The sequence below is a fragment of the Equus asinus genome, chromosome 7, assembly GCF_041296235.1.
Source record: "Equus asinus isolate D_3611 breed Donkey chromosome 7, EquAss-T2T_v2, whole genome shotgun sequence".
NCBI classification, from domain to species: domain Eukaryota; kingdom Metazoa; phylum Chordata; class Mammalia; order Perissodactyla; family Equidae; genus Equus; species Equus asinus.
This window is the reverse complement of record NC_091796.1, coordinates 81,379,355-81,404,750: the sequence shown is the minus strand read 5'-3', so window position 1 is coordinate 81,404,750 and position 25,396 is coordinate 81,379,355. Positions and strand designations below refer to the sequence as shown.

Genomic DNA, 25,396 nt, shown 5'->3' with positions numbered 1-25,396 from the left:
AGAAGAGGCAGGCAGCATTCTGGATCTGAGGTCTACCTTACCAGTGCAGTCTTAGCACATAGGGCACTGGAATTGAATCTTAGAGAGAAGCTCGTGGGGAAGAATGGGAGGGGAGGCAGGAAGGGGCTGGTTCTTGAGCCAGATAGAGAGCCACACTGCGTGCTGGGCTATGGTGCTATGTAGCCAGGACTCCAGACTTTCAGGGAAGAGAAAAGGCACTGTGATCTGGGATGGTTCAGGAAGGCTTCACTGAAGAAAGTGGTCCATGAAGTCAGGTCAGCTCTTAAATAAGCCAAGAGAAGAGGGGAGGACAGAGTGCCAGGAAATGACATGGGTATAAGTGCTTGTGAAATACACCTTCCCCACTCCTCAAGCCCTACCTCGTGGCTTATTACTCATTCCTCCAGCTCTGTACAGTTCGTCCAAATTGGCATTTTCAACCACAGACATTAACGGAGCACCTATTATGTGCTAGACCCTGGGGGTATAAATATGAGTGAGGTTTAATCTAGTGCAAAGTTCCTTATGTGGGAGTTTTTCAAACTATAACTACCTTGGTGAATCTCTGATACAGTCATGCTTTGCTTAACGAGGGGATACGTTCTGAGAAATGTGTTGTTAGGCGATTTCATTGTTATGTGAACATCACAGAGTGTACTTACACAATCCTAGATGGAATAGCCTCTACACACCTAGACTACATGGTACTAATCTTATGGGACCACTGTCATATATGTGGTTCGTTGTTGACCAGTGCATGACTGTATTTCTGGTTCAGTAGGATTGGGCTAGAGCCCATAGATCTGCCCTTTTCCAGAGCTGCTGATGCCCAGTCCTAGTGAAGAACCCCTGGTTCAAGGTGTAGTCACTGCCTCTTTCCTCCCAACTCCCATTTCCCTCTAGTTCCTTGGCCTCTCAGTTGGCTCTACTTCAAACCTGATGGATGGGATGGATGGTTGGGATGCAGAAGATACCTGTCCACTCTTGGGACAGAAGGTGGACACATTAGCATAAGTTACAGGGGGGTAGATTTTGATTCAAAATAAGGATAGGATGAAACTCTTTAGCACTATAAGGATTGGCCAACAGTGGGGAAGTCTGTCTTATGAAGAAATGAGTTTTCCATTGCAGGGAGGATTCAATGGCACCTCTCTGAGATGCTGCAGGGAGAGCCCTTCCCCGGGTGGACTTCAGCTGCCACTGCTCCTCTCTGGTTGGGGGAAGAGGAAGTTCCTCTAGTTCTTTTCTTCTTTTCAAACCCTGTTCCTATCCCATGTCATCCTTCCTTCTCTTTTCTATCCCATTTCATCTTCTGAATTCTTAATAGCTCATGCCATGTCTGTCAAAGATGCTCATACCACTCAGGGTCCACCTGCCGAACTTGGGCAATGCTGGTAACAAGCGATTTGTCTGGAGTTTGCTGACCATACAGACATCAAGCCCATCCTGCTGAATTTTTCTATGAAGTCAGTCCTCCTCCCAATCAGCATGTCAGTTCCCGTGTGGATGTGTGTGTGTGTGATGCCTGTGCTTGCACATGAGGGTGTATTGTAACTGGAGATGTAGCTCAGAGTAACAGAAAAGCAGTTTGCTTGGTGGGTTATGTGATGGAGGGGTAGCTGCGACCTTGGTTCCCAGGGAGGACTGGTCCCACCTCTTGTCTCTCGCCTCCCTCTCCCTCTCCTCCATACCCCCCGGCCCCAGGCTCACTCCTTCAGCTTAATTTCGCCAGCTGAAGCTCTGATTCCCTCCACCTCCTCCCTCCTCGCCCTCCCTCCTCCATCTACCACACACACGGGCTTTGAGTTATGTACCTCCTGTTCTAATGAGATAAACAACATAACTCTCACGGGGCTCTGCTCATCCCTCTATAAGTGGAACTCCAGGGCTCACTGCGTTGGCCCTATAAAGGCACCCTGGTGCCTGTCAGCCTAGGGAGGAGGGTGAGGAAGCAGGGGCGGGAGCCCTGAGAGTCTGAGAGTGTCCTTGGGGCCGTTTGCTTGTTGAGACGAGGTGGAGTCAAAGCAGACATCAAAGGGAGGCCTGTTTCCATTCTTGTGGCTAAGGGAGCAAAGAGCAGCATGGACATGTGGGGTGGGGGCCTTGTCACACCGTGTGGGCAGAGAATCCAGACTCGCCTAAGTCAGCTAACTCACAGTAATTAATAACTGACATTCGTACAAGGCTTCATGGTTATAAAGAATATAAGCTAATCCCCACGACAGCCCCTGTAAGGTAGGTATTTTTAACACCCTTATCTCACAGGTGAAGGAGACAGACTCTGAAAGGTGTGATATTTCCAAGGTGACAGAAATGTTGGTGTGAATCTCGTGTGTCCTTCCTCCGCTCCGTGGAACTTCTCCGGTCCATCAGTCCCCTCTTCAGACTACTTACTAAAATTGATTCTCCCAGGACAGCAGGCCTACAGCTACTAGCTGATCGGCCCAGGGCTACCTTGGTGCTGCTGACCAACAAGTGCAGTGACCACAGTCTCGGGGAGGGCATAGGACTTGGGCAAGAGCGGACAACTTTGGCCTCTTGTACTTGGACCTTTTCAGAATTCCTGGACCAGTTCCTTCACACTCACCTGCTTTTGGTGAGGCTGGAAATACCATGAAGCAGCCTGTGGGGCAAGAAGATGACAAAGGCACAGAAACTGCCATGCTGGGGTGGGTTATGGGTGCAGTCTGAGCCCACCTTTTGGGGTTCTTCTTGGATAGTTTGGATGCAGGTGGATGAGTCTCCTGGAGCCCGGAACAGCAGGGCCAAAAGTCATTCACTCCCTGCATTGATAAGTGTATCTCAATGTGCCTGCCAAGCACTGTGCTAAGCATCAGGGATACTTGAGATGAACGTGATTCCTGCCATCCTAGATCTTATAAAATGAGTAGGGGAGACAGTGCAATAAGCAGGCATTAATGACAACACTTTGGGGAAATTGAGGGAATCTTGGGAGCTTATAGAAAAAGCCATTAAACCAGTCTTGGTAGATCAGAGGACCATCCAGGCAGTAACTAGAAGATGCTTAGACATCCAGAGATTCTCTGTCAGACACTGCAACAATCTATAAAGTTCTTAAAAAAATAGCTGCTCAATTCCCTCATGCACCTACCTTCCGACTGGGCAGGTCTGGCATGGATTTGGGGCATCGGTGTTCCCCAGGTGATTTTTGGCTTCAGCCTGGATTAAGAATCAGTAACCCAAGATGAGCGGGGGTTAGGCAAGACCACTTCTGGGACATGGAGCAGCAGGTCAGCCCTTGTACTTGGCCTTTTATGAGATCCTGGGGAATTCCAGCCCCAGAGGTGGCCAAACATCTGGAAGGGACCCAGACTCAGTGTACCCATTCAGGGATTATGGGTCAGATATGACACAGTCCTAAAGTGAACCACACCAGAAGCCTTGAACTATTCCTGGAGGTACCTTCGCTCGAAGAGAGGTCAAGACTGGGGCTCGCATGGCAGGGAGAGCAATCTTACTTCTTTTCTATTTATTTGGTTTTCTATAAATCAGCCACAACTGTGGTCCTCAGAACCCAGGGATCTCCGAGCTTCAGGACCCTCCTACTGTGCAGAAGCCCATGAAGTTATCCACAAAATCAACTATTAGGATGACTCTTGGACACGATGAGCCCTTAGCTCATAATAGCAGAGATTTTTCTCTAGCCTGTAGGCTCCATCACCCTTAATAGTTTCTAAGAATCGAAAGGGGAAGGGTTAAAACCTCCTCCTTGTTCATACCCTTGCAACCTGTGGGAGCAGCTGTGTGAATAAAAACGAAACTTAGCACATAAAAAGAATTAGAAAATTTTGGTTCCTTTAATGCTGGAATAATTGCCTCTGCTTTGGACCCAAACCAATAAATCGCTAGAGAAGATTAGTACAAATGAAAAATGAACGAATGGATAGATAGTGATGAAACTTTTGTAGATTTTCTCTGAAAAGGGCAAAAATGAAACCAGTTCTCCCCCTAACTTTTAAAGGCCCTGAAATGGAAGACAGCAGATGGGAGGGAACAGGGTCCTGATGGTTTCTGAACCCCGTGGTCCTTCGTCTAGGAAGGGCCCCTCTCACGGGAGACTACCTGTGTCTAACATTTGTCACGTGCCATGTTTATCTGCAGAAGACTGAGTTGTGACTTCAGTTGAAGTGAAGCTGGAACATATTCATTCATTCATTCATTCAGCGAATGTTCCATTTGATTCTGTGTGACAGACGCATTTCTGGTTCTGGGGATTCTGAGGGGAAGAAGACAAGGTCCCTGTCCTCGCCAGGTTTTCACTCGAGCAGGGGTGGGTTGGTTGGCTTGCTGGTTGATTGTGGGGTACAGCAGGCAGGTGTTTTTGTCTGCAAATCACCCAACCAGTCATAAGCGCTCGTCCTCTCGCCTCTGCCTCCACCTCTGCCCTTTTCTCTAGCTATGGACCATGGGCTAGTGTGGGGAGTCCACATTCCTCCAAGGCCTCTGGCTGCCATACTCTGTGCCATAGGAGCCACAAGAGTGTTGTCTGATGAGCAAGAAGGCTCCTCAAGGTGCTGATGTGGAGCTTTGGTGTCAAAGGCCAAATCTAAATGGAGACTCTTGCTGGGAGACAGTGTGGTACAGAAGCCTAGCCCCTGGACTCCTGCCCATTTATTTCTGTAAGGCTCAGGCAGGTGGACAGGATGCGCAGGTAGGTGGGCTATGCAGGCCTGGAGCCGGGTCACCAGAGCAGGCTTACGTTCTGATGGAGGTTGCCCAGCGCTCCCTTCAGCTTCAGTGAGCTGCCAGCTGCTAACAGTGGGTAGAAGAAGCCAGTTGGTAGGAAATCTGGCTCCTGGAACCTGTTTCCTTAAAATGTTTCCCAATCCAGGCTGTCCACAGGTAGGCAGACTGACTCTGCTGTCCCACCTTGAAGGGAACCTGCTAGACCTGGACATGGGCAGTAGCTGGAGATCCACTGCCTTGGAAACACTATGGCGAGGTTGAACTGGAAAGGTCCCTCTTGTGGTCTGAAGGTACCTCTGTCCTCCCCAGGCCAGAAGAGCAGAAGTGGTTTTGGTAGCGGTGATGGCTCTTTTTGGCATGGGCTTGCTGAGACAGCATGGTGGAGCACTCAGAGCAAGGGTCGTGGGGTCAGATGACCTAGATTCTGCCTCGGTTCTACTGTCTATTAGCTGTGTGACCTTGACAAGTCACTTCACCTCTCTGGCCTTCAGTTTCCTCTCGTTGCAAGTGAGAGGGTTAGGCAGGGTGGCTTCCTAGGTCCCTTCCAGCCTAGAGACTTTAACCTTTGCCTGTCTCTGTCCACAGGCCTCGCCCCGGGCCAGCTGTACACATATCCTGCCCGCTGCTGGCGTAAGAAGAGACGATTGCACCCGCCTGAGGATCCAAAGCTGCGGCTGCTGGAAATAAAACCTGGTCAGTGCCCTCTGGAGCTTGGCTGGGCCCGTGATGGGAGAGGTGGGGAGTGCTGGGCTCGCCCGGGACAAACATGCTTTGCTCCTTTTTCCGAAGGGCTGAGTTTTCCAGGAGAGTGAACGAGCCCAGTGGTGCTCAGAGGTGGGCCTGCTCTCACGTGTCAACATGTCCATGCATCCCCCTGAGATTCTCTCCCCTCTGGGTGTCTTGTGTCTTCCCCTTCTTTTTGTCTCCTCTTGCCACCCCAGAGGAGTAAAGCAAGCAGGCTCAGGATGAATTACTTTCCCAACAGAGCTGGAGGAGCCACAGCTCTTTTGGGTCGGGAGATACCTTCCTGTGGCTTCAAGTAAAGAAAGCTTGTCCCAGGTTGTATGTTTCTAAGAAGAGCGCACCGTGTGCCCTCACCCCTTACTGTGAATGAACTTCTGGAGCGTCTTACACGAAAAGGGCCAGTCACTTAAGATAGAAGCCATCTTGGATATGGAAATGGAAGAATTTGGGGTGAGAATTTGCTGCTAGGTGATGCTAATTGCTTTGTGGCCATGCAGAAAGAATTGCTTGGTTTTCTTGACTACTGATGTGTTACTATACTTCTGAGTAGCTGGCCACCTTCAGACCTGTGTCTGGGTTGCAGCAAGGCCCTGGGTCCTTAGCTTTAAGGGAACCTCTGTTTTTGGGGGGCGCTGGGGCTGGTATGTGACTCAGGGTGGTGGCAACATTGCTGTCAATTGGAGCGAATGCAGAGCTGACATGCTCCCTCCCACTGTCGTCAAAGGAGTGCAGACCCGACCTCATTCCTGCCTTTCCACGCTGACCCCTTTGGCTGCGTTTTCTCTGCAAAGTCTCTACTTACAGCTGTTCAGGATGCTTTCACTCCGGGTTCATGGTTAAGCCTGCTTCAATATTTTGCGTTCACCCCGATTTCACTTATGTAGAGGTTTTATTTGTTAGGGGTGGGAGGCGGCTAGATTCTTCAGTGTGCTCCATCCAAGCTCCAAATGGCCTTGCACGATTTACAGACCCTTGCAGACACTCCTGGGTCATTACTGGGGTTGTTCCAAACTCCCCAAGATGCAGGTTGTAGGAAAGCCAAGGCTCCCAGAGCGGCAGGATCCAGTAGAAATGGAATGTAAGCCACGGGTGGCATTTTACATTTTCTAGTAGCCACGTGAAAAAAAGGAACAAGAAACAGATGAAATTAATTTTTATAATAGTCTATTTAATCCAAAATATCAAAAATATTATCATTTCAGCACATAGTCAATATAAAATTATGAATGAAATATTTTACTTGTTTTTGGTATTGTTTTTGGATTCCAGGGTGCATTTTACACTTTCAGCATATCTCGTTGCTGACTAGCCACATTTCAAGTGCTCAGTTGTCACCTGTGACTAGTGGTGTCCATACTGCTTAGTGTGGTCTGGACCAGCAGCACAGGCCTTACCTGGGAGCTTGGTAGAGATGCAGAATCTTGGGTCTTACCCCAAATCTGCTGAGTCAGAATCTGCATTCATCAGATCCCCAGGGCCACATCCCCAGAATGCACATTGAAGTTTAGGAAACACTGGTCTTGAAAACTTACAGGTCGCCAGACCACAAGTCAGCATGGCGTGACTCCCCATCATCTTTATTAAACATAAATGTCAATAGGAACAATTTACTTTGGAGGCAAGGGCTCCCTCCTTCCTTGTTCCAGATCCATTGGTCCTGGTCTTTTGGAAGAGACATGGATGGATGATGAGATAACCCCGTGTTTGATCCTTAACTGGACCAATTTAATTCTGCCCCATTCAAAGCTTTACAGTAAGTACTGTAGCGAGAGGGTAAGCACATGCCGGGTGGCTGTGTGGACTTTGAGGGAGGGTCCTATTCAGGTGTCTATCACTAGTTGGATGTGTCTCCATGTTTGAGTACGTGAACCCTCTGGGTGTACTTCCCTCTCTGTAAATAGGCCAGTGGGGCTTGGGATTCCTCACTAGCCTTACAGGGTCATCACAAGGATCAAACGAGCCATGTGTAATAGTATTTGCCCTTTCTTATCCTTTTAATTAAATTTTTTTTATTTATTTGAGTAGGTAATACAGTCACATATTTTGACCTTCCAAAGATAAATATAGTGAAAAATAAGACCCAGTCTCCAAAGAGGCAATCAATGGTACCAGTTTTTTGAGATTCTTCAAGATAGCTTATGCACACACAAGGAATTACATCTCTGTGACCCTCCCCTCCTCTTCTTACACAGCACAACCCCCTTAATTTTTGCCCTTCCCATTTAAAAATGTGTCTCAGGCATTGGCCATGCCAATATACAGTTTCCTCAGTCCTTTTTTACAATTACACAATATTCTATTGTATGAATGCACCACAACTGATTGAACCAGGCTGTTCCCAATTGTTTCTCATTTTTCCAGTTTGGCTAGTGATGCAATGATTATTTTGTGTGTATATTAGGACACCGCATATGTAACTTGTTAATTTAAAGGCTTTTATTATAAATACTTGACGCTTATTTTAAATTGTTAGTCTTTAATTTTTTTAAGTCTTTATTCTTAACATTTGTATAAAACGTCTTTAAGAAGAACATTTTATATCAGACTAATTGGATTGTCTCTTATAGAATCAAAGACATTTAGTGCTTTAAAATACCTCAGACATCATTAACTCCAATTCTTTGTTTTTTTGAAGTCCAGACAGGTTAGGAGACTTGCTCAAAGTCACACAGCAATTCCTGTGGGAAACAGCAGAGAGTCTAGTTGTTTGATTTCTGTTCAGTGCTTTTTCTGCTTCTTCCTGCTTCCAATAGACATACTAACTTAAAGAAATTTTAACAAGACTTTTTCCCTTAAAAACTTTATTTTATGAGTATAAAACTAACATACATTAATTCTTAAAATGCACCCAAGAGATAGTTAGAATTCCTTCAGTCATAAATGTCAGATACTCAAATCAAACGAGTCTAAGCAAAAGGGGAAGTTTGTTCACATAGCAGTGAATTTGTGTTTACCTGGTTTCAGGCATAGCTGCATCCATGGGCTCCCACATTGTAGTGAGGCTCTGTCGTCTCTGCTCCCCTCTTGAGGCAGCCACCAGCAGCCCCAGACTCAGCACTCACCACACCCAGCAGAAAGGCAGTCCCCTTCAATAGCTGTGGCAGAGAAGTCCCTGGAAGGACTGTTAGCTGACTGGGTTTAGGTCTGCCCCGCCAATCACTTACACCCAGGGGATGGGGCACTGATTGAATAATAGTCATCATCATCATCATAACTGGTGTCTGAACAGCACACTGTAGCTTACAAAGCCCTTTATAAAGCATTTTCATCTGTGTTACTGCCTTTGGTCCCTCCCATAGCCCCGGGACGCAGAGCAGGAAGGGAGGGTGAAAGTTATATGCCCATTTTATAGGTCAGGGAAGTCAGGCTGTAGGCAAAGCCAAGGAGAGTTTACTGTGCTGCTCACACATCTGAGAACTGACAGCCTCACTGATGGTGGGAGTGAGGCAAGAAGCTCCTTGTGAGTGTCTGGTCCTTCTGTCTACAGACATTTACTTTGGCCACTGGCCTCTCAGTAGCTGAATGTGGAGCATCTGGAGTCACAGCTGTCTTTGATTTGCCCCATCCTTGGGCCTGCTGTGGCTTACAGGGGAGGGGAAAGGAGTAACCCTAGGACTGGTGGTTTGCTGTAGCCAAGTGCCCACCAGCCCATGGCGTCTGTGTCTGTGATCATTTGAAAGGTTCCCTTGGGCTCTGTCCTCATGCTTGGAGCAGAGGCCATAGTGGCTGTTCTAGGTCTTGGGTGGTAAAGGCCCAACCCCTGAGAAGGCCAGGGTCCTGTGGGAGGCCCTCCCTGGAAAGATGAGTGCCAGCCTGGCTGAGGACAGGCTCTCAGAGGCATAGCCACATCCCAGGGTGGCGAGAGACCCTGGCTAAGCTGGGCTCACCCAAGTTAGGTTCATTCCTCGAGGCCAGCACCCAGGCGTGAGAAAGAAGAAATGGCCCTGGGCTGGAATAAACAACTTTTCAAATGACAGAGCTCCTTTTCAGACGAACTTGTTCCCTCTCTTTGGGTAGTCAGACCTACTACTGACCCTGCTAAAAACAAAACCAAAATCCCACAGCCTAGGGCCAAGTGTTTGTCATTTGTGTACCCTGTTCTGAGTCTGGACCACAGGGGCCAGCCCGGATCTCAGAATGTGCCACCACCAGCCTGTGACTGCAGGTTGTGAATAAAGATGCCTGCGGAGCGCTGGAGAGTCACTGATAAGGAGCCTCGGACCTCAGAGCATCAGGGCCAAGCATGACCAAAGAAGTGTACCACCCCCTTCTTGGAGGCCACACACGTTTGCATTTGAATTTTTCACACACGTGAAGATTTCAGAACAGGGTTTCATCCAGGGCCTCAGCTAGCCCATATGGCACCTTTGTGTAAAAGTAGAAGAAGGCACCCCCTTTGGGTGGGCTTTTACAGAATGATGCCCCTTCTGGTGGATTATACAGCTCAAGCTAGGTCTCAGCCCTCTGTCCCCTGGCGGGTGTCCCTGTGCTGGTACAACCTGCCCAGCTTTCAGTGGCTCTGCCCTCGCCATTTATGAAATGCTGAGAGGAGCTTTTCCCTGTTTTGGAGTATGTCCTCCCTAAGTACAGGGTTGACTTGGACAATATTTTTAAATGACTCTTATTTTTATCCCATTTGATTTGGGTTCAAAGGGAACTAGTTTTTTTTGGTTGATACTTTTGAGTGTAACTCAGGGTAGGGTCATTGGTCAGAGTCCCTAGAGAACTTGCTGCAAATTCCTGGTAGGTGGGGTCAGTCAGCTGGGTGGACGGAGGCCCACCTTCCCAGGGATATAGGAGGAGTTGAAGGAAACAGAGATGGAGGGAGAGGCTGAGGGTCTGCTCTCTTGTACATAGTGCAGTGGAATTGGGTATAACCTTTTTGAAGGTCAATGCATATTAGGATTTAAAAAGCACATGCTCTTTGACCTAGAAATTCTGCTGTTAGGAATGCATCCTATAAATAAATATGTACTCACAGTGTATAAGGTTGTCCATTGTGGCGTTGTTTGTAACAAGAACAACAAAGAATGGAAACAACCAGAAGGTCCATTTATGGGAGACTAGTTAAATATATAGTACGTTCATAAAATGGAACACTATTTTGTCTACTATTTTGTCTTTCAAAGGAATGAGTAGAAAAAAATAGAAAGATGCCCAAGATATGTTGTTAAGTGGGAAAAAAAAGCAAATTGCATAATATTATGTATAATCCTCTTTAGATAAAACTTGCTGAAAATTAGTAATCAGTTTGTCCATCCTAGGTTGAATTTCTTTAAATTTATGGAATCTAGAAGAATGAGTTTGTGTTGAAAGAAAACCAGCGAATGAACCAACCAACCCTCGGCACCCTCTACCACCCAGCCCTATGGAGTTCATCCTCTTCTCTGTCTTCCCTGCCAGCCTCCTGGTGTGGGCTCTCCCGAGCTCCCCTTGACAAGCTCCAGGAATCTAGTCATGTCTGTGACCCTTGGGGCCTCCCTTGGGCTCCAGCATCAGCACCCATCTCAGGGGAGAGGGAGAGTAGTTCCCCTGATTTGTGAGAGATGGGGCACTGGTCTAGAGCAGAATTATCTCAAGGCATGAGTTTCCTTCCATGTCAGACCCTACCAAGGAGAAAGAGGAGATGCCACAAGCAATTTATCATGCCAATGCCCAGCTTGTCTCTCCCGTCTTCCTTTGTGTCCCTGCCTGAATCCAGCTGGTGGCAGGCAACTTTCAGCAACAAAGACCAGTGTGTAATATGGGTTAGAGTTGTCCTTGACCCCATGTCTGCAGAGCTGAGAGCTCTATCAGGAAACCAGGTCAGGGCAAGGGGAGGGAGTGTAGTTCAGGAGTCCTGAGGGAGCTTGGAGAGGGTCTGAGGACAGGGCTGCAGAACCATCCACTTCTGGTTCAGCTCCTCAAAGCACAGAGCTCATCTGGGCTGAGTAGCCATCATGGGGTGGGGAGTAGGGAGCCGGATCATGGCTGCTGCTAAGTCATTTGTTCCTGGGCTAAATTATACACTGATGGAGTACTCCCCAGTCCTGCTGTCCTCGTCCCATCTCCCTCTCTGTGAATGTGCCATCTCGCCTTTACTGCTTGCTGAAAATAAAAATGTGTCTGTGTGGGGGTGGGATGGGGCCGAGAGCTGGGGAGAGCTCTTTGGAATTTGAAAGCATTCTCAATGTCCCTGGACCTATGTGTTTCTCACGCCGAACATCACCCCTCCGATCAGCCTTGAATAAACATCTCGCAACCTCCTACTTGCCTGGGCGTCTGAAGGACAACACATACAACATTATTTCTCTCCGCTGACTGACAATGCAGTTCAGTGTTCTCTACAGCTTGCACTGGGCTGCAGAGGCAAATGCAAGGTGTTTCATGGCGCAGCCATCACAATTCATGCAACATGAAGACTTGGGCAGGGGCCTGGTGCCAGAGAGGGGCCTCCCCTGGACCGTTTACCCAAGAATGGGGCTCTGTCCTTGCGAAGGGGGAGCCGAGCTGGCAGGAGAGGAAGGTGGATAGTAGATATCCACCAGAAGGCCCTGAAGCAGGGCAGATGTTGGGCAAAAGCCAGCTGATTAAAAAAGAGGCCTTTAACTTCACTATTTCTTTTTTTTTTTGAATGAAGAAAAGAAAAAGGCTGGGAACAAACTTTTACTTGTGTCCCTCTGGATTAAATGCTCAGATCGTCTGCTTAGATCAATTTAACATCTTCCAACCCCAGACCTTTTGGTCCCCGTGGTCTAGGGCAGATTTCATCTTTATTTTAGAGGTTGGAAAATTGTGGCACCAAATTAGGAAGTTAATTTCCCAGAGGACATCAGTGGTGAAGCCAAGGAAAGAACCCTATGGGGGAGCCTGTTGGAACCGGTGCCATGTTGCTCCAGGACGCAGCACACACATTCATCCTGATGTTCTCACATCAACGGCGCTGTCACAACAGACGTTCATCCTGCTCCTGAAATGTACCTGAGGCTTGCAAATCCCTTCTGCTTGGGGACACTTGGGGAGCAGCATGGCTCTTTGCCACTCTTGCCAAATTCCAAGGGTGATGGGAGGGAAGGCAGCCAGGAATAGGGTTCTGGTTCTTTCTCTTTTTTTTTTGGCAGCCACTCAACGACTGGGAATGAATGACCAGGATAGTCACTGCCCCTCCACACATGTTGGGGGGACATGAACAGTGGGGCAGGAACTCTGAGGAGACGGTAGCCTAGGGTGCCCCCGAGCAGCGGGTGCCATAGCCAGTTAACAAGCAAGTCACAGGGACCCTCAGAGGTGTGCCCCCCCGGGGGGACCATCCAGGCAGAGAGGCCTGAGTCCCACCCGCCTGGGCAGGGGCGGAGAGGCTGGCTTCGCCCACCTAGGGTGCTGTTCCTGCTGCACTGAACTGCCAGTACTCTACAGATGGGAGCAGGCTGCGGCCAACTTCCCCAGCTTTTGAAAATCCTGCATCTTAATTAGTTCCCTACTGCTTTCGTACATGGCCCACATTTTAATAGTCTCCAGGCTTCTTCCACCATTTGCTCTCTGATGTTCGCTGCGATTTCTCTTCTCCTCAAGACAGTCCCCCCTGACTCCTCCAGCACCCTCCCAGTCCGGGAACAACTTAGGGAAGGCCGATGTGCCAAGCATGTAGCTGGAGATTGATGAGCCTGTCAGCTGGCTCCCTCTGCCCCCCGCCCTCCCCCTCCCATGGGCTCCTAGCAGGGATGAGACGGGCGGGGGTAGGCGAGATGCAGGGAGGGGAAGGAAGGGACCCGTGGAGCCCCCAGCCAGGTGTGAGCCAATGGACAATGCGACCTTCTCCCGGCTGGCAGAGGAGTCTGGCTGTGTCCTTCCGAGGGGGAAGGATGCTCCGGCTCCCACCCCCATCTGTCAGTGCTTATCTGTCTCTGGCGGGGGGTTGCCTGAGCTTGGTACGGCTGGGAGAATGGATGCCTTCGAGTGCATCAGGGGGAAATGACCAGTCATTTATCTCTTTCCTGCAGTGTCAGAGCCTGCAGCCATCCATCCTGGAGGCCTGCAACAGCAGCTTCTTCAGCTCTTGTTGGCCTCCTGAGTAGGAGATCGGGAGAGAGGTGGGCAGGTGACTCCTGCCTCTGCTTCATGCCCCAGCTGTTGATGCTCCTTTTGCTTTCCTGGCAGTCTGGGGAAAGGAGCTGGGTCTGGGACACTGAGCCTGGGCCTCCTGGCACTGCTTGTGTTCTACAAGGCTCTGGGAGCTTGGGCTGGCGGAGGAAATGGGCAGCAGCTGGGAGCTGGTTGGGCAGCATGCGCAGTGGCTGCAGAGTGTCTGCGGCCATGTTTTGCAGTCGGACCTGGCAGAGACACATTTAGAGGATGGGGTATAAGACCGAGGAAGCTCCCTGTTCCTCCATTGCCTGCTCTCTTGCGTCTTTCCCCAGTGGAAGGGGCACACTTGGAGGGCAAGGGCCCACCTGATTCTTCATCTGCACCCCCAGCACCTAGACGAGGCTGGCACATGGTAGGTGGACAGGAATGACTGATGAAAGGGCTGAAAGAGAGAAGATGCCGGGGTTCCATCTCAAGCTTGGAGGTCATGGCTGCACTGCCACCATTCCCCTTCCATGGATGAGGGAGACGGAGGTGGAGAGGAGAAGCCTTCGGCAGCTGACCTGGCCTGTGGGGCCTGTCCCAGTTTTGCCATCTTGCCCCTTTTTGGTTTTAGGTCATAGCAGCCTTTCCTGTGCTCTACAGCTGTGTTCTGCAGGAGAAAAGGCACCAAACAGGGATCACAAGGCCTAGGTTCAAGTCCAGACACCTCCACCCACTGGCTCTGTGATTTTGGGCAATTACCTTTCTCTGGCCTCAGTTCTTCATTTGGGAAATGCAGATCGTGGCGGCTGCTTTGCTCGCTTCTTAGAGTTGCTCTGAGAGTCACAGGGATGGGTGGAGCTGGAGGATGTGGCAGGGGTGAGGAGGCACCTTGCTGCCACCTCAGGGCTGCCTTGCTGGGTGGGCCGAGGGGGCATCAGCTAACGCTGTTCCTGTCTCCAGCACCGATACACTCCTTGCAGGCAGCTGCTGCCCAGCTGGAAGAGCGTGTGTTGTCCGGCCTGGAATGGGAACGCATACTGCCCTAGAGTCTTTTGAAAGGCTTAAGTTTAGTATCTTCTACACTGAGGAGAGGAGACCTGGCAACGGGCTGTGGGATCCACCTTCACTAGAACCACGGCTTGCACAAGTGCCCCGCTTGTGTCCTAGAGCTTAGTCCTCTGGCATCCATTGCCCAGGGTGCAGACATCAACTTGGAAGGCTTCCTACCTGCTTTGACTGACACCTGTTATCCTGTGGTGTGCTAGGACGGGCCTGTCTGGCTGGGGCTTTTCTCCTGCCCTTGGCCTTGGCTGATCTGTCTGCTGCTTAGCATACACTCTGGTACGGCTCCAGACCTTCGCCCCTCAGCACTGGGCATCCGGCTTCTATCCTGGTTCACTGTGTGGGGATGCCGCCCGCTCAGGGGCCAGGGACTGCTCCCCGATATATACTTCCCCCTGGATGTATCTGGCTACCAGGATGTAAGCGCCATGAGGACGTGGCTTGGCTGCGTCACACAGGGCCCTCTCCTAAGCACCAGCTCGGTGTGGGGGCTCCACGCGTACTCCTAACGGGTCTCCTTGCTTCTGTCCTCACCCGCCGTAGTTTTTTTCAGAGCCATCCTGTTAAAGCATAGGCATCCTCATGTCACTCTGTGCTTGAAACCTCCAGTGGCTTCCCATAGCACTCAGAGTAGAAGCCAACATCTTGCAGTGAACTTCACGGCCCTTCAAGGCCCCTGTCACTCTGAACTCGGCCCCTACTCTTCCCCCACCTGCCATGCTCCCGGCAGATGGGCTGGCCACAGGGCCTTTGCACCGAGGCTCCTTTTCCGGGACCCTCCTTTCCTGGGGAGCAACGTGGCCCCCTCTTGCCTCCTTCAGGTTTGCCCTTTCCTGGCCACATTTAAAAGTGTAACTGCCCTCCCACCGCCCCCACACTCCAGCTTCCCCTCCTCTGCTCTGTTTGTCTCCAAAGCACTCGTGACCATCTGTCATACTGTGCATCTCACTTGTTTGTTTTATGTATCATTTCTCCCCCTCCCCACCCCCAGAATATAACTCCTGTGAGGCAGGAATTCTCGTCTCTTGTTCACAGCTGTGTCCTCAGCACCTAGAACAGGGCCCTGTAGACAGTAAGTGCTCAGTAATTGTTCACCCGATGAATGAATAAAGCAAGGCATCTTCCATGTTGTTCCGCTGGGGCTTTCAGATCTGCAGAACGATGCCCACGCTGGAACTGAAGCAGGGCCAGCACCCCGGCCCTCGAGCTGTGTCTTGTCCTCTGCCTCCTGTCTCTGTGAACAGCTCCTCTTCGCTTCCATTCCCCCTGCGTGCATGCCCAGGCTGGGGGAGGCCGTGCCTCACCGCGCCCAATGGCCCGAGAATGTCAGAAGGTGAGGAGCTTGCCGAGAAGCACAGGCAGAGGGCAACTTTAGGAGGCGACAATAAGGGCACCCACACTGACTGAGCACGCCCCTTGTGCAGACACTATCCATATCTCATTTGGCTCCATGACAACACCGGGAAGCGGGTTTTGTTCTCTTGGTCTACAGAGGCGATCAAGGCCAAGCGTGTTGTTTAGGTGCTAGAGCTGAGATTTCACCCCAGAGTGGCCTCTCGCATGTCCCAGTTACCTGTATGCCCTTGAACTGTGTCACCTCTCAACCTGTTCCCATCTTCTGTTCCCTCTCCATCATCCTGCTAAGCTGCATTGACTTGGTCTGCTGGCCAGCCCAGTGGTCATCTTCCTTTGACAATGTGGGTGTTTTCCTGTGTCTCAGGCGTCGAGGAATGCTCCTCTGTGGAGCTCACCTCTGGGTGCTGGAGGTCATCCTGTGTGTCAGCTTCAGGGAGTGTGTGGGTAGGCACAGCAGAGAGTGGGGATCAGAGGCCGTTTGGGGGAATGAGCAGTCGTCCTGTTGTGTGGCTATCCTGGGATTCTAAAACAAGCGGTAACGAGGGCCTGCCGGGCACAGCCTGGGTGATGGGTCCTTAGTGTGAATCTCATCTATTTTGAGCTTTATGAATCACAAAACAGGGAGTCAACGCAGCCAAGAAAGGGCACCCCTGAGGAATGAGCAGATGGATTCCTGGGCCTGCCACCATCTCAGGAAATTAGGGCTTTGGTTTCCCCCAGTCTCTTCCCTTGTAGGGTGAGAGATAACAATAACCCGCCTTCTCCCTCCCCATGAGTCTGAGAGTCTGATGGGGATAAATGAAATAATGATGCTTAAGCTTCTTGCTCCTTGGTGTAAGTTGATGTATAAATCCAAGGAAATATGATGAGCTTAACTCCTCAAAATAATAAGCACCCAGAAGAGAAAACTGCACATTTGTATTTTTAAAGAAAAACTAGAGGCAGGTAAAAAAAAAAAAAAATCTGTGCACTCATGATGTAGCAGGAGGATTGTCTGCCATTGTCTGTGGGATTTCTTCCTCCCTTTTGCACCATAACTCTATCTCCAGGCCTCTGCGTCAGAGAGAGCCCGTGATGGATGGACGGATGGATGTGCCTTGTCGGGGTGTTTCACCACGATTTCCCTTGGGGCAGTCTGTCTGTTGGCGGAGCACAGCCTCCCGAAAGATGGTATCTCTTGCAAACTCGACAGCTAACAGACAGCTCCTCTCTTTGTATATTTCCCCAAAGAAGAACTGTCTTAATCTGTTTTTTATATGGCATATTTTATTATAATCCATATATAACTTGCAGGTTCCCAGTCCTCCATCCTGAGCCAAAAAATGCACACGGAGTCAGAGGCTCTGGGAGCCTGTGACATCCAGGCGTTTGCATTTTCAAATGACCTGGGATTTAATTACTCACTGTGCTCCCATGTTGCACTTTCGGGCTCATCTCACCAGCATCCTGTTAATGAGCTCAGTGGCTCCAACCACCCAGTAGAAGCTGTGCTTTCGGTGCATTGGGTGGCAGGCTTGGGGCACCTGTGTCAAAAGCCTGTGGCTTTGATCTCCAACCGAGAGGATGGCTGCCCTGTCCACAGTCCTGAAGAGAAGCCCTTGCTTGTCACTGGCAATTTTTTTCTTTGCTTTTCTTTGTGCTTTTCTTCCTTTTTTTTTTTTTTTTTAAAGACTTTCTATGCTTCAATCCTTGTTTGTCTAAGAGGTTTTTTCTTATTTGGAAACCGATTTGCTTCGGTTTGCACAGAAGCCGTCTCTGGTGTGATGGATTGTGCTGGAAGTCACCCAAGGAGTATCTCTGTTCCCAATTAGAAGTGGAGGCAGAGCTGCTTACGGGGGCCCAGGGAGGCGGCTGGCTTGGGTGACAGCAGCTGCTGCTCTGGAGAGAGTAACGATCCGTGGGTTTATATCCGTGTGTATAAAATCAGGCTAATTTAAAGATGAATTATGTGGGTGTGTTGGACCATTTTCTTTCAATGTGAAATGTATGATGGCTCCTGTCCGGTTATGAGGTCCCCAAATTTGTATAAGGGTCAAAATGAATGCACGTTTAAAGTATTACTAAATCCCATATCCAGATGAGGTGTATTAGAAGAAAACAATCAGTGAAGTCCCTAAGGGCTCCCTAGGGAGCGTGTCTAGGACGTACGTTGTGCAAGAGCTTGGACCTGTTACCTTTTTTTCCCTTCACTCTGGGACCTCCTGTGGTCAGGAGCCAGAGAATGTACCCTCTGCTGGTTTGTTGGGAGGGCACTGGTTACTCCATCACCCTGACCTTGCAAACCTTACCCACAGTGCTTTGAAACCAAAGTTTGCCAGTGGGCAGCTAGAATGCTCTCCTGGAGTGGCGCTTGGCTGGGTATTAAGTTGGCAACATTCAGAACCGTACTTAACGTCCTTCCATGTTTTGGAAGCAAAATCATAGCAAATGTTACTTTTAATGCCATAAACCTGCACCAATATGGTAGCCACCAACCACGTGTGACCATGCAACACTTGAAATGTGGCTAATCTGAAAACGTGCTGTAAGTATAAAATACACACCAGATTTTGAAGACAATGCAAATAAAAGAACGTAAAATATTGAGTTAATTTTTATTCTTATTTATTTTTTTGATGAGGAAGATTTGCCCTGAGCTAAGATCTGTTGCCAATATTCCTTTTTTTGTTTGTTTATTTGAGGAAGATTAGCCCTGAGCTAACACCTGTGCCAGTTTTCCTCTATTTTGTATGTGGGTTGCCAGCGTGGCTGACAAGTGGTGTATGTCTGCACCCAGGAACTGAACCCAGGAACCGGGCCCACTGAAGTGGAGCATGCTGAGCTTAACCACTAGGCCACAGGGCTGGCCCCTGTATTAATTTTTTAATATTGATTACATGTTGAAATAACAATGTTATGGAAGTATTGTGTTAGAGAAAATATATTATCCAAGTTAATTGTACCTGTTGCTCTTTACTTTTTAAAATGTGGCTACTAGAAAGTTTAAAATTATGTAAGTGGCTTGCATTATATTCTCTTGGACAGTGCTGCTGTACCATTAAAATCAGAATTACTCGAACTTTGAGAATAATAACATGGAGCATTTGTAGGGTGCTTACAACATCCTGGGTTCTTTACATATACGATCGAATTTTTGAATCTTAAGTTTTGAATAGAAAAAACCCAAAAATTGATAAGCCCCATTTTCCGCTCTGTTTCTCACACTAGTTTTTTGGGTGGCTCTTGCAGAGTTTCTTTATGCAGTGTATTTCTTTGATTCTCACACCAATACTATGAAAGAGATACTACCATCATCCCCATTCAACACATAAGGAGACGGAAACTTAGGGGCTTAAGTAACTAGCCGATGGTCCCTCAACTAGTCCATGGCAAGGCTAGGGTTTGACTCCAGGAGTGTCTGAAAGCAGAACTTCTATGAACGTATTCAATATTTTGGTAGTTAGGCAAGAAGGATGCCAGTGAATTTCTCCGTGACCCCAGGAAAGTCTTCTTACCTTTTGGTGCTCCACGGTCCTCATTGAGGGGTTGCACTCCAGATGCTGTTGGAAGTCCCTCTAGCTCCTTGTGTGTAGGGAGCCCATTCCATTGTTCCCATTTTGGTTCTCTTCTCCCTCTTGATTCTGATACTGTGTCCATCTGGGAAAGGACCAAAGGGCCAAGAGAGCAGGTTAAATTATGAGAAAGCGGGATGGAGGCATATTTAGCAGGGGAGGAGGAAGGAGCAGGAGGAGGAGGAGGAAGCTCACAATGGATGGGAAATTCTGTGTGGGGTCAACACTGTCGTGGAAGAGTGAACGCCGTATGAGGATGTTCAGACGGAGCAGAGCCCGGAACTGTGGCACAAACCCGCCCCCAGCCTCAGCAAAGACCTGCCTTTGATCTCAAAAGATGAAAACTATGGAGAGGGTCTAGGAATGCAATGAAAATGCACAAAGGTTGGAAAAAGACTTTTCAAAGAAGGACCAAAAAGAGGCAAGATGAAGTCTGTACATCCTAGAGATGAGGTGAATGGGTTCCAGAGGCAGATCGGAGTCAAGTCAAGTCAAGTCAAGTCAAGGCTGGACTTTGCTCCTTACCTCCTGGTCATATTAAGCGAGTTCCACACCTCCCTAAGCTGTAGTGTCCTCCTCTGTAAAATGGGAGAATAACTGTGCTCGCTTCTTGGGTGGCGGTGGGGATTAAGTGATACGTAGCAACGACACCCGCCGCATTTTGAATGATTACCAGGTGCCAAGCCCTCTGCGTGTACACAAACATATCAGTGCCTGTTGGGGCTGAGCCTGGGCCTGCAAACTACTAGTAAGGATTCAGCAGGTAAGGCTCTCGTCACGGCCTTAATGGCGTCAAGAAAATATCATTTGGCTGCATTCTCATTCCGCTGTGTGGCTTTCCGTGAGGTTACTTAACTTCTCTGAGCCTGAGGTGACTCATTTATAAAATGGGATGGTTAAAGCAGACAATCTTAAGGTCCTTTTTGGCTCTAGAATGCTGTGTAATTCTGGAAACAGAATTCATTTAGTGTTGAGAAGGCTAAGGCGGATACTAAAATATGAACTTCAAATATGTGTATATATGATGATTATAAGTTTGAGGGATGGTGAGCAGCTGTCCTCTTTTGCCTGAGAACAGGACATGAGCAACATGTTTTAATTGTTCTAGATTAGACATTTGGAAGCGTTTTCTGACCTGGGAGAAAGAGTAATATGTCATCGGAGCAGGCGCTGGAGTTGCGCACTCTGAGCTCATTAAAGTAGACAGTTGATGATTTTTCTGACACTCAACTTCAGTGTTACTTCATCACGTAGGCCTCCCCTGACCCCCTGGTGTAAAGTGGACACCCTACCATATTCTTCCTATACATTTCACTCTGTTGTTTTCCTCCATCGCACTTGTGACAATTTGTAGTTGGATATTTATTTTGTATTTAGTGGGTTTTTTTAATGCCTTTTTTGGGGGGGTGAGGAAGATTGGCCCTGAGCTAGCATCTGTTGCCAATCTTCCTCTTTTTTTTTTCTCTCCCCAAAGGCCCAGGACGTAGTTGTGTACCCTAGTTGTAGGTCATTCTAGTTCCTCTATGTGGGATGCCGCCACAGCATGGCTTGATGAATGGTGCTAGGTCCATGCCCAGGATCCGAACCTGTGAACCAGGGGCCACTGAAGCAGAGCACGAGAACTTAACCACTTGGCCCCACCCTGTATTTAGTGTTTAGTGTCTGTAACTTTAGACTGTAAACCACCTAAAGGCCAGGACAGCCTTTGTTCAGTTCACCTCCTGTGTACCTGGTCCCTGCCCAGCGGTTGTCTTGTGCAGGTGTTAAGGAAATATTTGTTGAACGAATGGAGGGATGGATGAGTTTCAGAGGTGGTTGATTTGGTGGCGGTGCTTCTTTGATGGAAGTGGATCCCCGCCTGCCTTTTTTGGTAAGAAAAAGACTTTATCTCTCAAGAGACTCTAGATACTGTTTCTCCTTGCTGCCATCTTCTTTTGGGGACTGGCCCCTGTGGGTGTGTGTTTCTTCAGTTTCAATGGGATGCCTGAGCGCCCCTTCCTTGTGGACTGGTCGGCCTGCGTCTGGTTCTAGTGGAGGAGATGGAACAGGGGAGAGTTCCACTGGAATCAGAATAAAGCCCAGTGGAGCAGGGCCTGATGGTACTGGTTATATCCGTTTAACTCCACTCCCCCACCCACTCTTTGTCCTTCTTTACACTGCCCTGTGACCCAGGAAGCTGACCTCAGCGGGCTGTATGGACGAGGCTCCCTTGCCCTCTGGTGTCCAGTTGAGGTTGGCCAATGGGAATGCAGAGCAGGAAGATGAGTGTGAAAGGAGAGAGACTTTGGGCTACGGGGCCCTGTGCCTTGGTTCTCTCGCCCACGAGTCCCCAGAGGCAGGGCTCTTCTCTGCCCGAGAGCTCTGCTACGGCGCTCTCTCCAGGGTCTTGCAAACCCTCTCTGCCCCTCCAGGAACAGCAGTGTAATGGCTCCCAGTTAACTCCCCTGAAGGGCTGCACCATTCCGTGTTGCTCCCTTATTCCTGCCACACTCCTGTAAACAGTTCATACACTAAACTCTCAATTCCCCCTTACAAATGGGCATTCATTTCCCCTGACTGTTTTCTAGGCCCCACTCCCTCGTGTTCTGGCGCCCATCTTACCTGATACAGGGTAGGGACCATGCATGTAATTGCCAGGGGGTATGAGGTACAGGATCAGAAGAGGTGGGAGGAATATTTTGTAGTGAATCCAAATATGATCACCTATCCTCGAGGTTTCTGTTTTTAATGAAACAAAACTAAACAACCCTCTTTTGGGTTAGGAGTTTGGGGGACATCTTGAGAAAGGGATTCAGCTTCTCTCTCTAGTCTCTCTCATGGGCAGGGCTGGCTCTGTCTGCCACTGCTCACCTGACCCCATGACCTCAAGCCCCAGGTAGCTGGTCAAATTCTGATGTCTTCAGAGAAAGTGCCCTGGTGTGCGGGCACTGCAGCTCCCAGTGCTGATCTGGGCGTGTTAGGCATTGCACTCCTTCTTTCTTCCCTTGGCTGGTGAGTTGATGAGCACAGCCTCTCTGAAGTTGAAATAGCTTTTCGTGGAGCAAACTGGAGCTGGGCAGCCAGCAGGGCCGGGGGCAGGTCATGGAGTTGCCTGCCATAGCTGGAATGGAGGAAGAGGATAACAAGACTTGAGGCCAACACTGGTGTGTACTGCTTTAGAGTTTTCAAAGCACCTGAACGTAAAGGTCACAAAATGACCCTGTAGGGGGCTGGGCATTGTTATCCTCACTTTGTAGATGCAGAAAAGGGCTCTGGGATCTTCGAGCACCTTGTCCAAAGTCCCAGGGCTGGAGGGTGGCAGAGGCAGGACTGAGACCCAGGCCATCTGATCCCACATCCATCTGGTGCCCTGTCTGCTGTGCTGTCTCTGAGGGTGTAGGCAGGGTTGAGGTCTCTCTAGAACTGTGAACTGGAGATGGAAAAGCTGGACCCAACTCCCGTCTTCCTGTTCCGCCCCAAGGAGAGAGCACGGGCTGTCCTGTGTCCTACCCAGGAACTCTGGTTCTGGCACGCTCTCAAGGGCCATGCCTGCTGTCCCTCTTGTCCTTCCTTCTTCTAGTGGCCTGACGCTGCTTTTCTGTCTTCATTTTTCAGAAGTGGAGCTGCCCCTGAAGAAGGATGGGTTCACCTCAGAAAGCACCACCCTGGAAGCCTTGCTCCGCGGTGAAGGGGTTGAGAAGAAGGTGGATGCCAGAGAAGAGGAAAGCATCCAGGAAATACAGGTATTTCTGTGCCCACTGGGGCGACATCACCAGAACATCACCGTTGTGCTTCCAGAACTCCAACACTGGCTTGAGTCCTACTCTCAAGGGCAAGGCCTGAGACTCAAATGGCCTCGTGGCACCGTTGCCAGGAAGCTGAAAAATTCTTTTCAGATTTAACCTGTCCCCAGAAGAAGTCATTGTTCTTCTCCCTTGATCTCCCTATTTAGCCATTCAAAATGTAGTTTTGAGCCTATTGGGCAGCAGGTACCATGCTAGGTCCTGGGGGCACGGTGGTGAGAAGAACTCAGTGGTGGGGTGGAGAGTCCTCACCCCCGTGGAGTGAACAGTCCATAGTCCAGAAACGCTGGGGTTGTCTGCCCCAGCCAGTCCTGGGTGAGTGCCTGCCTCGCCCCCACTGCACACCCCTCCTTGGCTCTAGTTGACCAGCCGTCTCAGTTCTTGGCCAGCACTGCCCTTCCCTCCTTTGAGGCCAGTGCAGAAGTCACCTTGCAGGCATAGCACTACTGTCACATGCAGGGTCACCACGCAGGAGTATAATGGTGTGCTCTGACCATTTCTTTTTTATTTGTTTTGAGTCCCCATTGTCCGGTACAATGGTTGGCACAGAGTGTTGTAATAATATAAATTAATATGAATATTACAGCATAGTTTTTAATAATTAAATATGATTAAATTATTACAATTAAATTACATTTATATTGTTTATATTTTATATTAAATTTTTATTTTTATAAGTATTATATGTTATAATATTACAGACATTAATTTTATACCCAATTTAATATTTATTAATTCATTAACATTATAATTACATTAGTAATAGTTCGGTTTTTGATTTGCTTCATAAATGCCATTGGTGCGTGAGGTCCATCGAGTCAGGGACCATGCTATCGTGTTCACCATCATATCCTCTGGCCTTGCATGTGCCCAGCAGGGTCGGGTCTCAATAAAGATGTTGAAGGAGTCAGTGAATCTGGCCTCCTTCTCTGCCATTCCTGTGTTCAGATGGATGGTCAGATCTTTTCCATTTAGTTGTCACAACGTGGCTAATATTTGTCCCCTCCTCTGCTTCCCATGAGCTAGAGCCCTAGGGAAGACCTTATTGGTGTAACCTTTGTTTCTCTAACACGCCTTGGAGTCGTCTTCCATCCCTGTCTTCTTCATGCGCCCGACACCCAGTTCATCAGGAAGCCTGTGGACTGTGCCGGCAACAGACAGACATCCCTTCTCATCACATCCACCATGGCTACCCTGGTCCAAGCCACTCCCATCTCTGTCTGAGCTGTTCTGATTGCTCTCTGAGTGGGCCCCTGCTAATGGCTCAGAGGGAGCCTTTTAAAATTTAAGTCGGATCCTGTCCTTCCTGTGCTCAAAACCCTGCTCTGGCCCTGTTCTCCCAGAGTAAAAGTCAAGGGCCTCTTACCTCTCTGACTTGGCTGCTTCCTCTTTTCCTCGCTCTCTCGGCTCCAGGCACACCGACCTCTTTGCTACTCCTAGAACACACCAGGCACACTCCTGACTCAGGGCTTTGCTCTGGCTGTTTCCTCTGCCTGCACAGTCCTCTCCCCTGACATCTGCTCGGCTCTCATCCTCACTTTCTTCAAGATTTGCTCCTATGTCTTGTCTCTGATGTTTACCCTGACCACTGTATGTAATACCACATCCTGTGCCCTCCTCATCTCCGATACTCCTGATTCTCACTCTGCTTTCCTTTCCTTGTCCCCATAGCTCTTACCACCATCTAACATACTTCATAATGTACTATTTATTATGTTATTGTTTATTTTCTATTTTCTTCCAATAGAATGTAAACTCCTCAAGGACAGGAGTCTTTGTCTATCTTGCTCACTAATATAACTCAAGCACCCAAACAGAGCCTGGCACTTAGTAGGCGCACAATAAATATTTGTTGAATGGATGCACGACTGAACGGATTCCTACAAGATGCCCCGTCCCCAGGCCTTCCTTCTCCACATGTCCTACTTTGCTAGCTGACTTTCGTCCTGAAACAGAGGTCTACTTGTGCCACCCTCTTGCTAAAAATCTCAGCTGAAACACTTTTTTTTCCTACTAAATAAATGCAAAATGATGACTGTGACCTTCTTGGGCCTCTTCATTCTGCTCCTAACCTGTTTTTCAGCCTTATTTCCCTCACTCCTTTACCCAATCTGTTCTTCAGCCTTCTTCCCTCCATGCCTTTGG

At 49.0% G+C, this 25,396-nt stretch overlaps 1 protein-coding gene across 9 annotated transcripts in view; it reads left to right on the top strand.

Annotated features, from left to right (window-relative positions):
- The window catches only part of DPF3 (double PHD fingers 3), a 252,853-nt gene that overhangs the window by 110,781 nt on the left and 116,676 nt on the right, over positions 1-25,396 (top strand). For all 9 annotated transcript variants that reach the window (XR_011504660.1, XR_006530208.2, XR_011504658.1 and 6 more), the window contains exons 3-4: positions 5,293-5,400; positions 23,064-23,191. Coding sequence is in view for 4 of the 9 variants with exons in the window: in XM_014835753.3 (XP_014691239.1) it covers positions 5,293-5,400; positions 23,064-23,191 (236 nt within the window). In the remaining 5 variants the exon portion in view is untranslated. The remainder of the gene's footprint in view (positions 1-5,292; positions 5,401-23,063; positions 23,192-25,396) is intronic.